The 14,198-nt window shown below is 40.8% G+C and overlaps 1 protein-coding gene across 1 annotated transcript in view; it reads right to left on the bottom strand.

The window, feature by feature from the left end:
- Positions 1–14,198, bottom strand: part of cntfr (ciliary neurotrophic factor receptor) — a 212,092-nt gene that overhangs the window by 75,818 nt on the left and 122,076 nt on the right. Inside the window, exon 4 of the mRNA XM_041058147.1 lies at positions 12,481–12,714. Within this exon, the coding sequence (XP_040914081.1) occupies positions 12,481–12,714 (234 nt within the window). The remainder of the gene's footprint in view (positions 1–12,480; positions 12,715–14,198) is intronic.

The following is a 14,198-nucleotide window of genomic DNA, read 5'->3' on the forward strand; positions in this document are numbered from 1 at the left end:
AGTAATACTGGTTGACTTTAATGTTTCAGCAGTGAGCTGTTCATAGCCTGTTTACCTGGAAGGCAGCTTTCCAGCAGTGTCCTAGAGGTTAAATGGAGTTTACCAAGAGTCACTCTAAAAACAAATAATAGACATTTTTATCAACATTATCAATAACTATGAGCCATGGCAACTGTTAAGCTGCTGATATACATACTTACTTACTCGAACTACATGTTTGAGCGTGCATCATTGGTACCTCGCACCTTTGTTACAAGGTTCTTTGGGATTCTTTGTGTACTGATGGGAGCCAACCTCCCTGAGTGTCACAAAGGTTTTAGCTCTCATTGTGTGAAATCAAAACTCTGTAAGTAAGATATTCTGGTTTTCGGCTGGGGATGATTAAGCTGAAGTATTTACATACAAAGTATGCAAACAAGTACGCAAATGATAATGGTGCTGCAGCTGTTGTCTACACATTGGTCAAAAAAAGTATAGTAAAACTGATAAAAAGCATGCATATCAGGGACTATAGTGATTAATGTGCCATCTTTCAGTTTTATGCACAACAGCTTCTTAGTAAACAAGTGGGAAAACAGCGTGACTCACTAATGCATAGAGCTCCACTCAAGTCAGTGTGTTACTCTTATCTATATACTGTTTTACAGCATATCAAATTTACCAAAGCATCACTTTGTTTTAGATAGCAGCACATTTAAACAGGTTCCCAAGGAAGATAATATAGAAGATACAGCAAACGCCAAGTACGTGAGAAGCAGGCCTTTGCCTGACAACAAAAAGATTTTGCTCAGATGCTGTTAGTATGATGAAACATGATAAGGAACCTGGGTCCTGTTTTCTTATCATCCCCTGCACTACTGGAAAGTCGTGGTAACGGTAAACACTTTTCTGTGTCTGTGCTTTGACAAGACGTTTTTGTAGAGTTTCGGTTTTATGTTTGGGACACATTAAACTGAATGGATGTGACAGGGCTGCCTGAAAGGGTCAGCAGGAGTGGACATTTTTACCTCTCCAAACATTTGACATTTGAATCTCTTTCGCAGCCACACACAGACACACACACACACAAATACACGCAAGGAAATGGCCGATGAGCATGTTTTCATGGATATCTGACCATTCCTCAGTTGCTTGACGTCAATGGAGCAAACTGCTCAACCTCAGCTGGACACTGAGCCAGGAGGAATACTTTCTGGTCAAAGTCTCTCCTTTCCTCTCTCTCCCTCTACACACACACACACACACGGATGCAATCGTAAAAGGGCCAAGACAGCCCAGAAATTTCTATTTCACTGGACACTAATCAATAGGGAACAGGCCTTTACCTTCTTGGCACAGATGCAAAACACACAGTGACAGCCATTGACGCGCACACATAACACACACACATACACACAAAGCTCCAGCTGCAAATTTTGGCACAAACAAATACGTGTATGCACATCGGCAAAAACAGAGTGACAAATTAATATGAAGCGCATAAAAAGGCACCCACCAGCAGCTACACCTACATACACAAGCTACACACACACACAAACAAAAACACAAACAATGCCCAGACATTTGTGCTTCGCTGCATGTCAACTGTAGGAAAGCGGAGCGAGCAGAGGAGACAAGATAATAATACAGTCAGTCGGTTTATACCACTACCTCTGGATGGGTAATTAGAGTGAGAGACGCAAGAAAAGAGGAGTCGAGAAAGACAGAAAGAGAGAAAACCCCGTGAACCCTGGCTCGCTTCAATTTACAGATGATCCTTTTTTTATTATGAGAAAGAGCGGGATGAAGATGCTCTTTTTGAATCAAGGATGATATTGACCCCAGAGCCGTTTAAACCTGTTAATGCGATGATCAGTAATCTATGAAAATCTAGTTTGGTGCTCAGAAATAAAAGGAAGAAAAGGACTTGGGAGAGGAGAGGTGAGGAGAGAGGCAGGGGGAGAGTAAGAAAGGATTAATGAAAGAATGGGTTCACTGTGATTGGATAAAGGGAGGGACAGATGAGGAATCAAGAAGCTTAGAAGCAAGAGTCTGAGTTACTGGAGGGAAAAAAAATCATGAGGAGGTGATAATGGACGAAAAGAGAGGAAGCTTTTACATTCTGAAGACTGTTATAAAAAGTTAGAAGGTAAGGTGCAGGATTATCAAGAGGGAGCAAAGAACAAGAAGGTTTAGGACAGCAACAGCACATTCATCTTACACTGCCAATTACCACATCCACTTCCATGGTTTTGTTTCATGCAGAGCGTTTGAGTGGAACGGTGCTGGAGCATTGAAAATTTAATTGGAGCAAGGAGCAGCGCTTTAGAAGACTAGACGTGGCGCTCCAGCCTACTCGAGTTCAGCCTCTCAAGTTTGCTCCAGTTGGCTTTTAACGCCACCGAAAACAAAAACCACAAGCCTCATGTTTTTGCCACACACAGCATCAGTGTTACACGGACACGAAAAGCTGCCCCTCAAGGATGCACCTCAAGATTGATTTTCTAACTTTAACTGTGTTCTCCACAGAGAGCTAACTTAAGAACAAACAAGCCAATGTGTCTCTAACTTTCTGTTGTCTATTTTTTCAGCTTTCAGTGGCAATGTCTCACGATAGCTAACAGATGTACGGCAAACAAATCTGTATTCGGAACATTTATTGAGCTGTGTTATCACCAACACTCAGCTGTGCTTCAAAATCACATCCTATCTCAATCACAACAATTAGCTACAATAGCTTAATTCCTATTACCCTATTTTAATGTGAAAATACATTTTCGTCCCGTTTTACCATTTGTAATGAACCCAAGTGGCAATTAACTGTGTTGCTGTGTCTCGTCTTCCTTTGGTCTCACTGATGAAAGCCATTGTGCTGGAGCTGCTTTTTGTTTAAATAACAGAGTTCATATTTTTCAAGCAGAGAAAGTACAGCAGCTATTTTACTTTTTCTCATCACTGCATGTGCAATTTCATTTTTTTTCCCCCTAAATCCTCACAAAGATCCCGACTCCTGCTTTCCACCCTGCACTATTTCCTGTCTTAGGCTCCAGGTCCTTAAAGTAAGCTCCTCTGTCTCTACCTGGTCTTTATCTAACTTAGTTTCAGTCCACTACAGCTTCTTCCCTGGGAGACTTTTACTAAGACCGGGCCAACTTGATCTACAAGCCGTTGTTATTAAATTTAGTTTCATACAGTTTTGTATTTGCAGCATCTTTCTTTATATGTATTTACACTGTGTCTTGAACTCTCCACAACATTATCGTTCAAATCCATCAGGCAACCTAAACTGTCACATCATGTGCTTTTGTAAAAATTTTTTTTTTTCAGTCTTTATTATTTAAGTGCTTTTGCTATGTATTAGGAAAAAGTATACAAACACATCCAATCACGTTAACAGATTCATTTCCTTCTTCCAATATAAAAGTCTGCCAATTCTGAAGGATGCATTTGCAAATTAAACAGCATTGTGGATTTTTTTATAAAATTATCTTAAAATGAGATGTTCAGAGTAAATTCTTGAAACTACCTCAGTATGTCTGCAATACAACCATAAGGTAACACAAGCTGATGTGTTCATCAGTCTGTCTAATCCATACTAACATACAGGACCCCTGTAAGGACAACAGGAGCACGCTAGAGAGTAACGTGACTGCATGGGACTTTCAATAGAAGCTTATATACGCCAAACTACAGTGAGAAAGATGACAAGGGAAGGAGAAAGTAATGGGTGATATGGGATAGACTGGGAGGTGGCATAAGAGGATTAGTAGATGAGAAAAAAAGAAACAGAATGAGATAGAAACCACAGGATCGAGTCGGAATTTTAAGATATGAGGAGGAAAGAAGAAGTAGCATTCAGAGGAAAAGAAATGGTACATGGTGAGAGTGATGGGTGAGTGTGAGTGTGTGGAGGGATAAAATGAAAAAGAAGAAAAAAAAAGACCAGAATACTGGTCTCAAGTTTTGAGAAAAGACTACCTCTGCTGCCTTTGAAATTCTGCTTTTCTACTTTAATGTGTGCCAGTGTGTGTGTGTGTATACGAGCTGTAACCCGACACACATATGCACATACCGTTTATAATTCTGAATGGATAAAACACCTTACATTATTAAGAGTAAAATCTGGAGTACTTTCCTAAGGCCTGAGAGGTTTATGTCACACTGTCTCTTTGAAACAGAAGCATTGAGAGAGAAGGAGAGGGAAAACAATCTATCTTGCCTGATTACTCCTGATACCCAACGGATACAAAAGAGGCCAAAGCACACAGTGAATCTCTTTTTTTTAATATGTTTGAGTTTCCCTCATGGCTTCCCATTGACTCCTTAAACTGGGCCCATTTTCCCATTTGTTATGGTTGTCTGCTACAATAAAGTGATGTGAGTTGCTGTTGTCCTGCAAATAGAGCAAAAAATGGAGAGGGAAGAAATTGGAGATATGGAGCGGAACAAAAGAGGAGAAGAAACCGAGAGAGAAGGGAGAGGAAAAGCACACAAACCGATGCTGAACTGAGAGAAAACTGGAAAAAAAACAAGAGGTATGTGTGACGCTTTACACTTAGCATTAAAATTCTCATCAAGTCTCTCAGACCTTTTTTTTTTTTTTTGACCTTTGAATCCTTCTTTATTGATTCCTGCAAGAAAGTCCTATTTTTGCCATGGAAGTCAGAGGTCAGCTACAGTACAGTACAGCTCCGGAGGGGTAGAAAGTCATGGCGTTGCTCAAGAACACTTGGTGGCACTGCGGACTTGGGCCAAATCAGCTGCATAAATCTGAAACCCGTATCTCTGCACTCTTTAGGTAGATGCATTTCTCCATTTACAAAAAAAAGCCCATTCTACCAGGTTGTCATCAAGATTTACTTTCCTGAGTCCAGCTATTATTACCTGTTAATAACTGTCAGTCTTCCAGGTCGTACCTTCCAAACATGCATTTGAATTTTTAAAATCCTCGATCCAGCCGCTTCTCACACTGACAGAAACAAGACCCGAGAGACCAGCTGAGGCTGGCAAACTGTTGAATTCAATTCTACCACCATGTAAATCTTCCATGCAGGTATTTTCTATTTATTATGACTGACCGAGTTCTGGGACAAGCGAGGAGAGTAATTAAAATGGAAGCTGAGTAGTTCTAGCGGTGGCCTTACATGTGGGGCCAAATACTTCCCGGTTTAAACAGGAGTTCCCAGAGGAAATGGAGCACTACGTGTTCACCCTCCTCTATAGCGATCTGTCTGCAAGGAGACAAGACAATTCCATTACCCAGCAATGTAGCACGGGTCCCCTGAGTGTGCGTTTGTGTGTCTGTGTGTGTGTGTGGAGATACACACAAAAACAAGCTGCCCAGAGAAAGGAAATAGATATCCATTGGTGTTTGTGTGTGGAAATAAGTTGCCTGAGGGTAAGAGATGCACATTAATCTAACAAGAGAACTCACTCCTCTTTCAACTCATCCTCAGTGAGGCTGAGAGCGACCGATCTGAGTGTGTGTGTGTGTGTGTGTGTGTGTGGGGTCTTCCATAGGCTACATTTAGAGCTAAACATCTGATTAAACCAACTAAATAATGACTGGATTTTCTAAATGGGAACTTAATCTGTGTGCCCAATTTAATTTTTCTTAAATTATGTCCTTGGGTTAAGAAAAGAGTGAGAGCTCCATGTGTATTAGTTGTAATTAATGTTAGAGAAAGGCTGACGATATGCCACCCACTACTATGTCCCCAGATAAAGGGTATCCTTACGCGTGCGTTTGTGTTTGCATCTCTCAACTGGAGCATTTTGTGTAAAATAACTAATTTGAAATTTAGCTTAATCCCTATATTGGTGATGCATCTTTTCCAGCGGGACAGCAGATTAACACGCCGCACAAATTCTAAGCCTTCTTCATTTATTAGACTGAGAGAGAAAGGGAGAGTACACTGAAGAAAGAACAGATTTTGTTGCATGCGGTGAACCTTCCCCTTGTGACCGCACTGAACCTTCCCCTTGTGACCGCACTGAACCTTCCCCTTTTTCTGAGCTTTTTAAGTACCAACCACACGCACACAAACACACGTGTACACGCACCTTAACCCGAGCCAAATGGACTTGGCCTCACAACCCAACCCACGCCCACAACACTGGTGGTTAAGATGTCTGATATCATTTGTGGCGTTAAAAAAAAGTCTTCACCGCAAGTGCGTTTACATAATGGCACCGCTATGATCTGAGAGCGGCTCACACTGGATTTGTTTACAAGAATGACTCAATGCCAAAGCTAGAACCCTCTTTTCTCATGTGATGATTTATGGTATAAATTCATTACTACACAGACCACTCTTGCTCACAATATAAATGTTTTTCTTCATTACAGATGTTTAAAATCTTGTCATTACAGTAATGGGAGTGCTTTGTCTGAAGTACTTTGATTGTCTCATGAATTATCTGTCAAGAATTTTTGGGGGGGAAAAAAGAAAAAAGAAAAGAGTATCTCTTGTCTAGTGTCAGCTGGCAGGCTGAGTGACTGGCTGGCACACTGACTGTCTGAGTAGCTGGCTAATGGGCTCTAAAGATGGGGAGTGATCACGACAGAGCTTTTAGATATGCACGTCCTGATGTTTGGAGGGCCATGGCAATTTCACAGCTCTACACCAAATCATCGCATTTAGGAAGCGACGGTTACAGCTGAAGAGCACACCCGTCATGCAGTATCAAGGCTTTTATTTTTCTACATCTGTGTACATTACATCTGTTACATTTCTCATCTGTATGTAACACTTCAGCTGTACGGTCACTGTAAAAAAAATGAAAATAAAAATAAATACAGACCCTTAACAGACTCAAAAGCTGAAAAGCGTCTCTACTGTGTGGCAAAACACCATAGGCACTTGCATATAAACATTTAATTCACAATGGCAGCCACTGAATGTCATTATTGTCATCATCATGCTGCATGCATAACATGCTGGTGTAACAGTGTCTGTCTAAGAGGCTAGCCATGAGGCCCCCACAACAGATGGACCTTTTTTAACACATTTTTTTATAGTGTAAATAGTTTGTTTAGCAGTAAACAGACAACTTTTTCTAGTTGCACTGTTGTTATTTATGCTACAAATAAAGTTCTTCATGTTCAAAACACTGTCACAAAGAGTGATCTTTCAACTAGTGAAGCTTTGACGTAATATAAGAAAGAAAAGGACTATTTTATCTAGTGACCAAAAATAGTGCAATTTTTTTTTGAGTGCAATATAAAAGAAATGTAGAATGTTTGCTTTAGCCTTTAGATTCAACACCATATAATACACCATCTGTCCATCTATTATCACCTGGGATCACTCGTACAGCTATCTATTTGAATTGATGGTAACCGTACAGAACATTACAGAGCATTCCTCTGATGTGTTATGAGTCTCCTCCATCTTTCTATTCATTTCACCACGGCAACAGTTAAAAAGAAATTACCTAACACCTTGCTGTAACTCACTTGTATGATGTATTATGTTTTTCTGAGTTAAACTGAAGTACAACTGAAGTTACACACAGCAAAACCGAAGCTACTGCACCAGCTAACGGTCTGGCTGCTGTCGGGCAGACTATGTGTCTTGCAGGCCGACTGTGTGACAGGTCACCGGGGTGACTGGCTGGATATATATGACCCACTAGAGTTGATGTTGTGTTAGCCGGGAGGCTGAATAACTGGGTGGGTGCAGCCCATGTTGCGACGCCATAAATTGTTTAGCTGACGGCCAGCGAAGACAGCAATAGATAGAAGAATGGACAAAACCAGAAAAGGGCAGGACAGCAATAACTTCCCCATTGTGACAGGGAAGGAAAAGGATGCTGTATTTCACCAAAGAGCTTTAGGGTTTTATGACCTCTTGCTTATTAAATTATAATGAACTTTTACTGCCCATACTCCTTCATTTTTCTTTATCAGCCTCCGACTTTGTGTATCTCTACCACTGTACATCACTTATCTTTCTGAAGATAGTGTCTAAAGATGTCATCGAGTTGTCTAGTGTTGGAGTGTGCGAGTATGTGTATGTGTTTCTGTGTGTGTGTTCCTGGGTGCTTGCTTATGGAGGAGATATACACCCTTTTAAACCCTAAGGGACAATAACATCCTGCCATGTGTGTATCAGCTTAACACATGTGCATGCATGTGCACAGACACAAGTACTCACACATATACACACACATGCCAGCACACAATCTGACATTATGAACATATATATATAACTTTTTTTCTTTTAGTCTCTGTAGTGTTGAACATATCCAAAGTGACAAAGAGAATGTAAACATCCAACAGCTATATACAGTGGTGAAATAATGCACAGAGGAAGAAAACCAGACTATGCAGCTCTTTCCTTTCACATGAGAATACAAGTCAACACACACACACTGACATGCTGACATTATGTTGACACACTTGTGGAATAAGATCACAAATGCTCCATAAATTTGGTGTGAAGGTGGGGCAAGCGCACATACACACAGACGGGGCTTGGGGGTCATAGTGTGACGTCCTCTGCTCCTAATGCAAACCAGTGTAAACACACAGTGAACAGATGCCGCCACAAACTGCACGCCAAAACACAGAGGCAGAGAGAGATGGAGCTCGGGTGGGTGGGGGGGGGGGTGTTTTTGGAGGATCTAAGGAATATTGGGAGAGTGAGACAGAAAAGCCCAGGCAGGGAAGAAAGGATGGATGGTGATAGGGACTGGAAAAGAGAAAAAAAATCTACACAAAGGTATAAAAGAGATAATCATAAAGTTTGAGGAAAAGAGAGGCAAAGTGTGAAGGACATTTTTTCTTTATATAAAAGCATAGACAGATGGCTCTGCGCTATTCTCCTGATAACACTTCTATCTGTGTAAAACATAACAAGCCCCCGGTGTAAGTCATCAACACTGCATAAAATCAAACTATCATCATGATGGTAATCACAACAAGTGTAGCCTGTCATGATGTCATTATCACTGTGGCTGCACAACACTTAAAAGTTTCGTAGGTGACAGTTAACATAATGAAAAATGCAGACATAAACCAGGACAGACACGGAGAAGACAAAAGAGAGAAGTACAGAAATAGCGGAGGTGAGTGTGGTAATGAGAACATGTAAAAATAAAAGGATAGTTAAAGAAAAAAAAAAACAAGAGAGCGTGAGATGACAATCTGAGTTTCCGTAGTTTGAAAGACAGAATTAAAGTCAATGTTGCCCCAGTGTGTGCCTTGAACATGTCATAAAATTCACTGCCAGGCTAAGACCACTGGGGTACTGTTCACACAAACTTGTAATTCACCCCTGCTGAATAGTTACACATTGCAACTGTTTCTCTGTCATGCACACACACAGTGTGTGAGACCACCGAAGTGTCATTACCATGCAGAAAATTACCACCGGCTAAAGAAACACATGCGCGCACACACATAGTGGCTTGTACATGCAGTACGCATCCACACCTACACACACACACACACACACACACTCATATATTCCGGTCTGTTTATGCATTGCATCATTCACCCCGCTGACATAATCTACCATAACATAAAACTCTCATTAATTCTGTATTATTTCAGCATTCAGTAATTCATCATTGCTGATATGATTAACCAAACTGTCACACTCTCGTACGGTCTCATTCATCAAACATTTGCATGGAAATGTTACGTTTAACATCAGCCTGGAAGAAAAAAAAATCTTGATAGGTGGTGTTCTTGGCTTTCTATTGGTTCTGTTGACAAGTTGATGGAATCACATAGGTGTGGTTTCCTGTTTGGCTGATGGGGACATGTGCTGGCCGCTTTTCTCAAAAGGGTGATTCTGTCCCTATAAAGCTTTCTTTTATTATCTACACTGAATTGGCTTCAATAGAAACATCTATTTGTACATAGGCTGTGTACCCAATTCACTGTAAAGCCATTTCCTGTGGTGACATTTTGACTCAGCGCAGACAAAGGAACAGGACCAGTCCACCTGTCTTTCAACCTGCCTCTCTCTGATTTAGACCTGAGGTGGACTTTATAATACAAAAGTGTCAGAAAGAAGAAAACTGGTGTGGGCTCATATTTTTCAGCACCACGGGAGTGATGAATCAAGGTTTTTGTCACTTGTGGCATCGTTGTGAAGTGGCCTGCCATGACTGATGCCAAAGAGATCTAATTCCACCTGCCACAGTCATCTAACAGCTAAAGTACGATTCCCGTAGGAATTTAATCTAAAATGTTTTCTGTTCTTTATACGACTAACAGGCTCAAATGGAGGGTGATAGAAAGTGGTCACTTATATGTGAGGAAACCCTGGACAGCAGAGATAAAGCACAACTGCATTTTTTTTCTTACTACAATAAGAAAACATTATAACTGTTGATGAGAAAGTGTCTTTTCTCAAACTTGTCATTTAAGGATAGACAGACCATCAATCATGGAGCATTACAGCCAAACTCAAGGAGAAAGGGGGTGGGGGGGGGGGGGGGGGGGGGGGGGGGGGGTATAATAATGACTTCAATCCCCAAATAAAGGATTTCACTCCCTGAGCACTCTTTTTAATTTTGTTTAAAATGTTCTGTTTTAAAAGTTAATCCACGTGTGAATAAAGATTTTTCACTTGAGCTAAATACCTCATTTGACAAAGGTGTTTTCATTCCAATTATCCTCGGGGGCACTTGTCATTTACAAGTCTATCCCATCTCAACACCATTACTATGCACAGGCCGAGTGTATAAAACCTTCACCACCGGAATAATGGATCTCAAAGGAGGCCATTGCCAACTCATAGGCCAGTATGACATGCTGTTAAACTGACACTCATTTAGCTTTTGTATGATTATTAAAATGCACAGCCCTAACAGCAAAATGACCAAATGCCATTTTAACTACTAATCATCAGAGCCTGTCAGCTGGCAGTGCTACTGCAAGAACTGCTACTGTGACAATTCAAGTTTTATATTAGCATTTCAAATTTTCAAATTTCAAAAAACAGCCCTTCAAACATTATAACTTACTATTAAAATTGTTAGTTGGCAAAAAGGGGTTTACTATGCAAGCAACAAAAAAATGAATAAAAACTTATAAGGGTACTCTAATTTGTTGTAATCACTATTAAACAGCATCAGAGGGAATTTGGGTTAGCCAGTTGGTTGCAGTTCAGTTGTGCAGTCATTATTTTGTGCAATTCAAGTGCATCAATATTACAATGTTGTTAACACCAAGTCACAATGCCAGCACTTGACATTATAGGTAAATCTATTCAACCCCACTGTGGCAGAGCGACTGTAATTTCTCAAATAGTCTTTCTCAATCTTACAGACTGCAGCGGTGTTTGCTTCCACACAGTAGAGCAGCTTGTCTACCTCAAAAGAAGGTCAGCAAAGTCATTTCAACTGCTCCAGAACTTTCTAAGAACCCGGTGACCTTGTTCTGTAGATGCACTCTAGAACTGACACAACTGACACATAATGTAGAACTAGAACTAAAACCACTTGGTCACATTCATTGGCCAGTTGCCTGTTGCAGCAGATTTTGACTGTAAGGTCAACAGGAACTGCTCATTTCACGCTTGACTCGCCACCAGACACAGACGTCAGTGAGACAACTAGTGACAGAAATAAAGATACCAACAACAGACTGTTTTACGTGTGAACTAGCCAGTGTAGGATATAACATGTTAATCCATGACCTCATTAATACCTCAGCAGTTGCTCTTGTTGTTGTGTGAGTGTCCCCAAGCAAAACGATGTGTGGACTCCAATGTAAAAGCAAAGACAAAAACAAATGACACAGTCCACGGCAGAGTGACTCCATGAGTCACTTCATGGTTTGCCTACCACCATGAAACATAAAAACACAAAAAGTGACCACAGCAAACAAAAACCACCATCAACTGGAGGGTTGCATGAAGAAAAGAGTAAGAATAGCACTGTCAACAGGCCAAAACCAGAAAGTGACAACTGACAAGTCACTCAGTCATTGTACAGCTAGAGCCAAGCAACTACATTATAGCACGCACCTGCTGTGGGTTCAGTTCCAGTCACGGTAGTCAGATTAGCAGTATGTTAACTCGACATGAGTGGACAGTGCAACTGCTGATTTTTATTTTTTATTTACTTTCACTTTAAGTTGTCAAAACATTACTCCCCAGCAATGTCAAAACTAAGCTACCTTTGAACTTACATATAGCTGGTGCAACAGCTTGCAGGACAGCCAAACCAGAGCCACAAAATAATCATGAGCATGACACTTCTGTGGTGCTTGAAATTAGAACAATTATAACTGCAAGGTTTATATTTTGATATATTATTTTAGTCTTTGCCTGTGTACATGGACACAAACTTGAACTGAAGTACAACAGAGTTATAATTGCATCATTTTTCAGCTGCACCACTTTTTTTTTTCTCATTTCCATTCTGCCTTTTCCTTTCACTCTTTACTGCTGCAATGACCCAGTTCCCCTTTGGGATTATTAAAGATTCATCATATCTTATTAGAAGTGATATTTGGTGGGCAACTGCCTGGCTACTTACTGCCAATGTGGAGGAGGATGGTGTCACGCCTCTCTCCGTGTGGGTTCTGAAAGCAGCTGTAGAGTCCGTTGTGGCCTAAGTTCACTTGGGTCAGGATCAGTTTGGGACCTTCTAGACGGTGCTGGGCCTTCACATCTGTCCCGTTCACCTTCCATGACACTGATGCGTCACTGTCCAGGGAGCCGCACTGCATGGTAACATCACTGCCCATTCGCTCATACTGGTTCCTAGCAACTGGAAACAGGAGGCAAAGACCAAGTGTTAGTTGATATTACCAACTAATGACAAGTGAAATATCTGCACACTGGCTCGTAGCAACAGGAAAAAGAGCCTTTATAATCATATCAGTATACATAGCAAAAAAAAAAAAGCGTTCTGTGTGGGGACATTCTTGCTAATTCTGTCATAATGGTTCCTAGCAACAGGAAACAGCCAGAAGCAAAGGTAGGATTTATTGTTCAATAACTGTTTTCAACTGATATAATAAACTGAATATTCAGAGAGGGAAATATTATTTGGATCATAGTTTTTCAATCAATTTTGAGTTATTTGTTACTGCACATGCATGCATATTGCTTAACCACTGATTTGTATCAATGGATACAATTCCATTTTTTCAAATGGAATTGAAAAAAAAAAAAGTTTTTACAATTTACAGTTCAGAAATAGTTTCGATCTAATTTCATTTAGATACTATAAATCCTTTATATTGACCTAAGAATGGGAGAATAAAGTTATATTTTACTCCATTCAGAGAGTCAGATTTTGTTAAGACCTCGGGAAGAGGAACTGGAAGAAAATATTATTTTTCCAGTTAAAAAACATGGAGAATTTTGCAAAAGTTTTCTCCCGTGTTTGTGTTTTCTGTGTTGCTTCTATCCTTGTATCCGTGACCTCGCTGCTGACACCAACACTGCCTTTGTCAATTGGTTCAGTAAAGTTGTGGGGATCATGACCCCGAGGGTTAAGGGATATATGCGAGTTTGATTCAGCGCAACAAGGTTAGTAGCCCCGTGCTGCTGATAAGTCCTACGGGACCTGTCATGACCACACTGAGTGAAAACCTCAGATTAGCACTTAAACACGGAGGATCAACAGCACAACAAGATACAACAATAAAATATTGATCCCCATCTTAGCAAAAAACGTTTTCTATGAAGAAAAAAAATGCCCCTCTGACCTGGGATCAAGCGCTGTCAAGATCCTTGTCTTACTCTGATGTCTCTCTCCCTGTCTTTCTCTTTGTCTGTGGCCCCTCCCTCCTTTCTTTCTCACCACAATGCCTCTCATTTTGCCGTTTTTCACTCGAGCTAGCTTCCTTCTCTCAGTCTCCTCAGATGTGCCTTTTAACGCAGCTGATACAGATGTCAACCTAGTGTTTCATGTATATTTCATGTCCCATAACAGAGTCATCTATATTTAATAGGACAAGATCCCTGTCCCCATTAACATTAACCTGACACTGTTTGTTCTCTCTTTCTCTGTCTGTCGCTCCATCTCCCTCAACTTCCCCAGCCCTTACTCTTTGTTCCCCGTGTCTCATACATACCATCTCTCATTTTTTTTCTGTTATCAGCCCATCGTCTTTCCCCTTCTGTCCATCCCCATCATCTCCATGTTTGCCTCTCCCATTTCCCTGAGTCCAAATAATGTGCCTGCAGATGCATGTCAGTGGCAAGAAATGCCATTTCCCTTTGATCTCGTCCTCTGTCAAGCTA

This window comes from Toxotes jaculatrix, chromosome 16, assembly GCF_017976425.1.
Source record: "Toxotes jaculatrix isolate fToxJac2 chromosome 16, fToxJac2.pri, whole genome shotgun sequence".
NCBI lineage: Eukaryota > Metazoa > Chordata > Actinopteri > Toxotidae > Toxotes > Toxotes jaculatrix.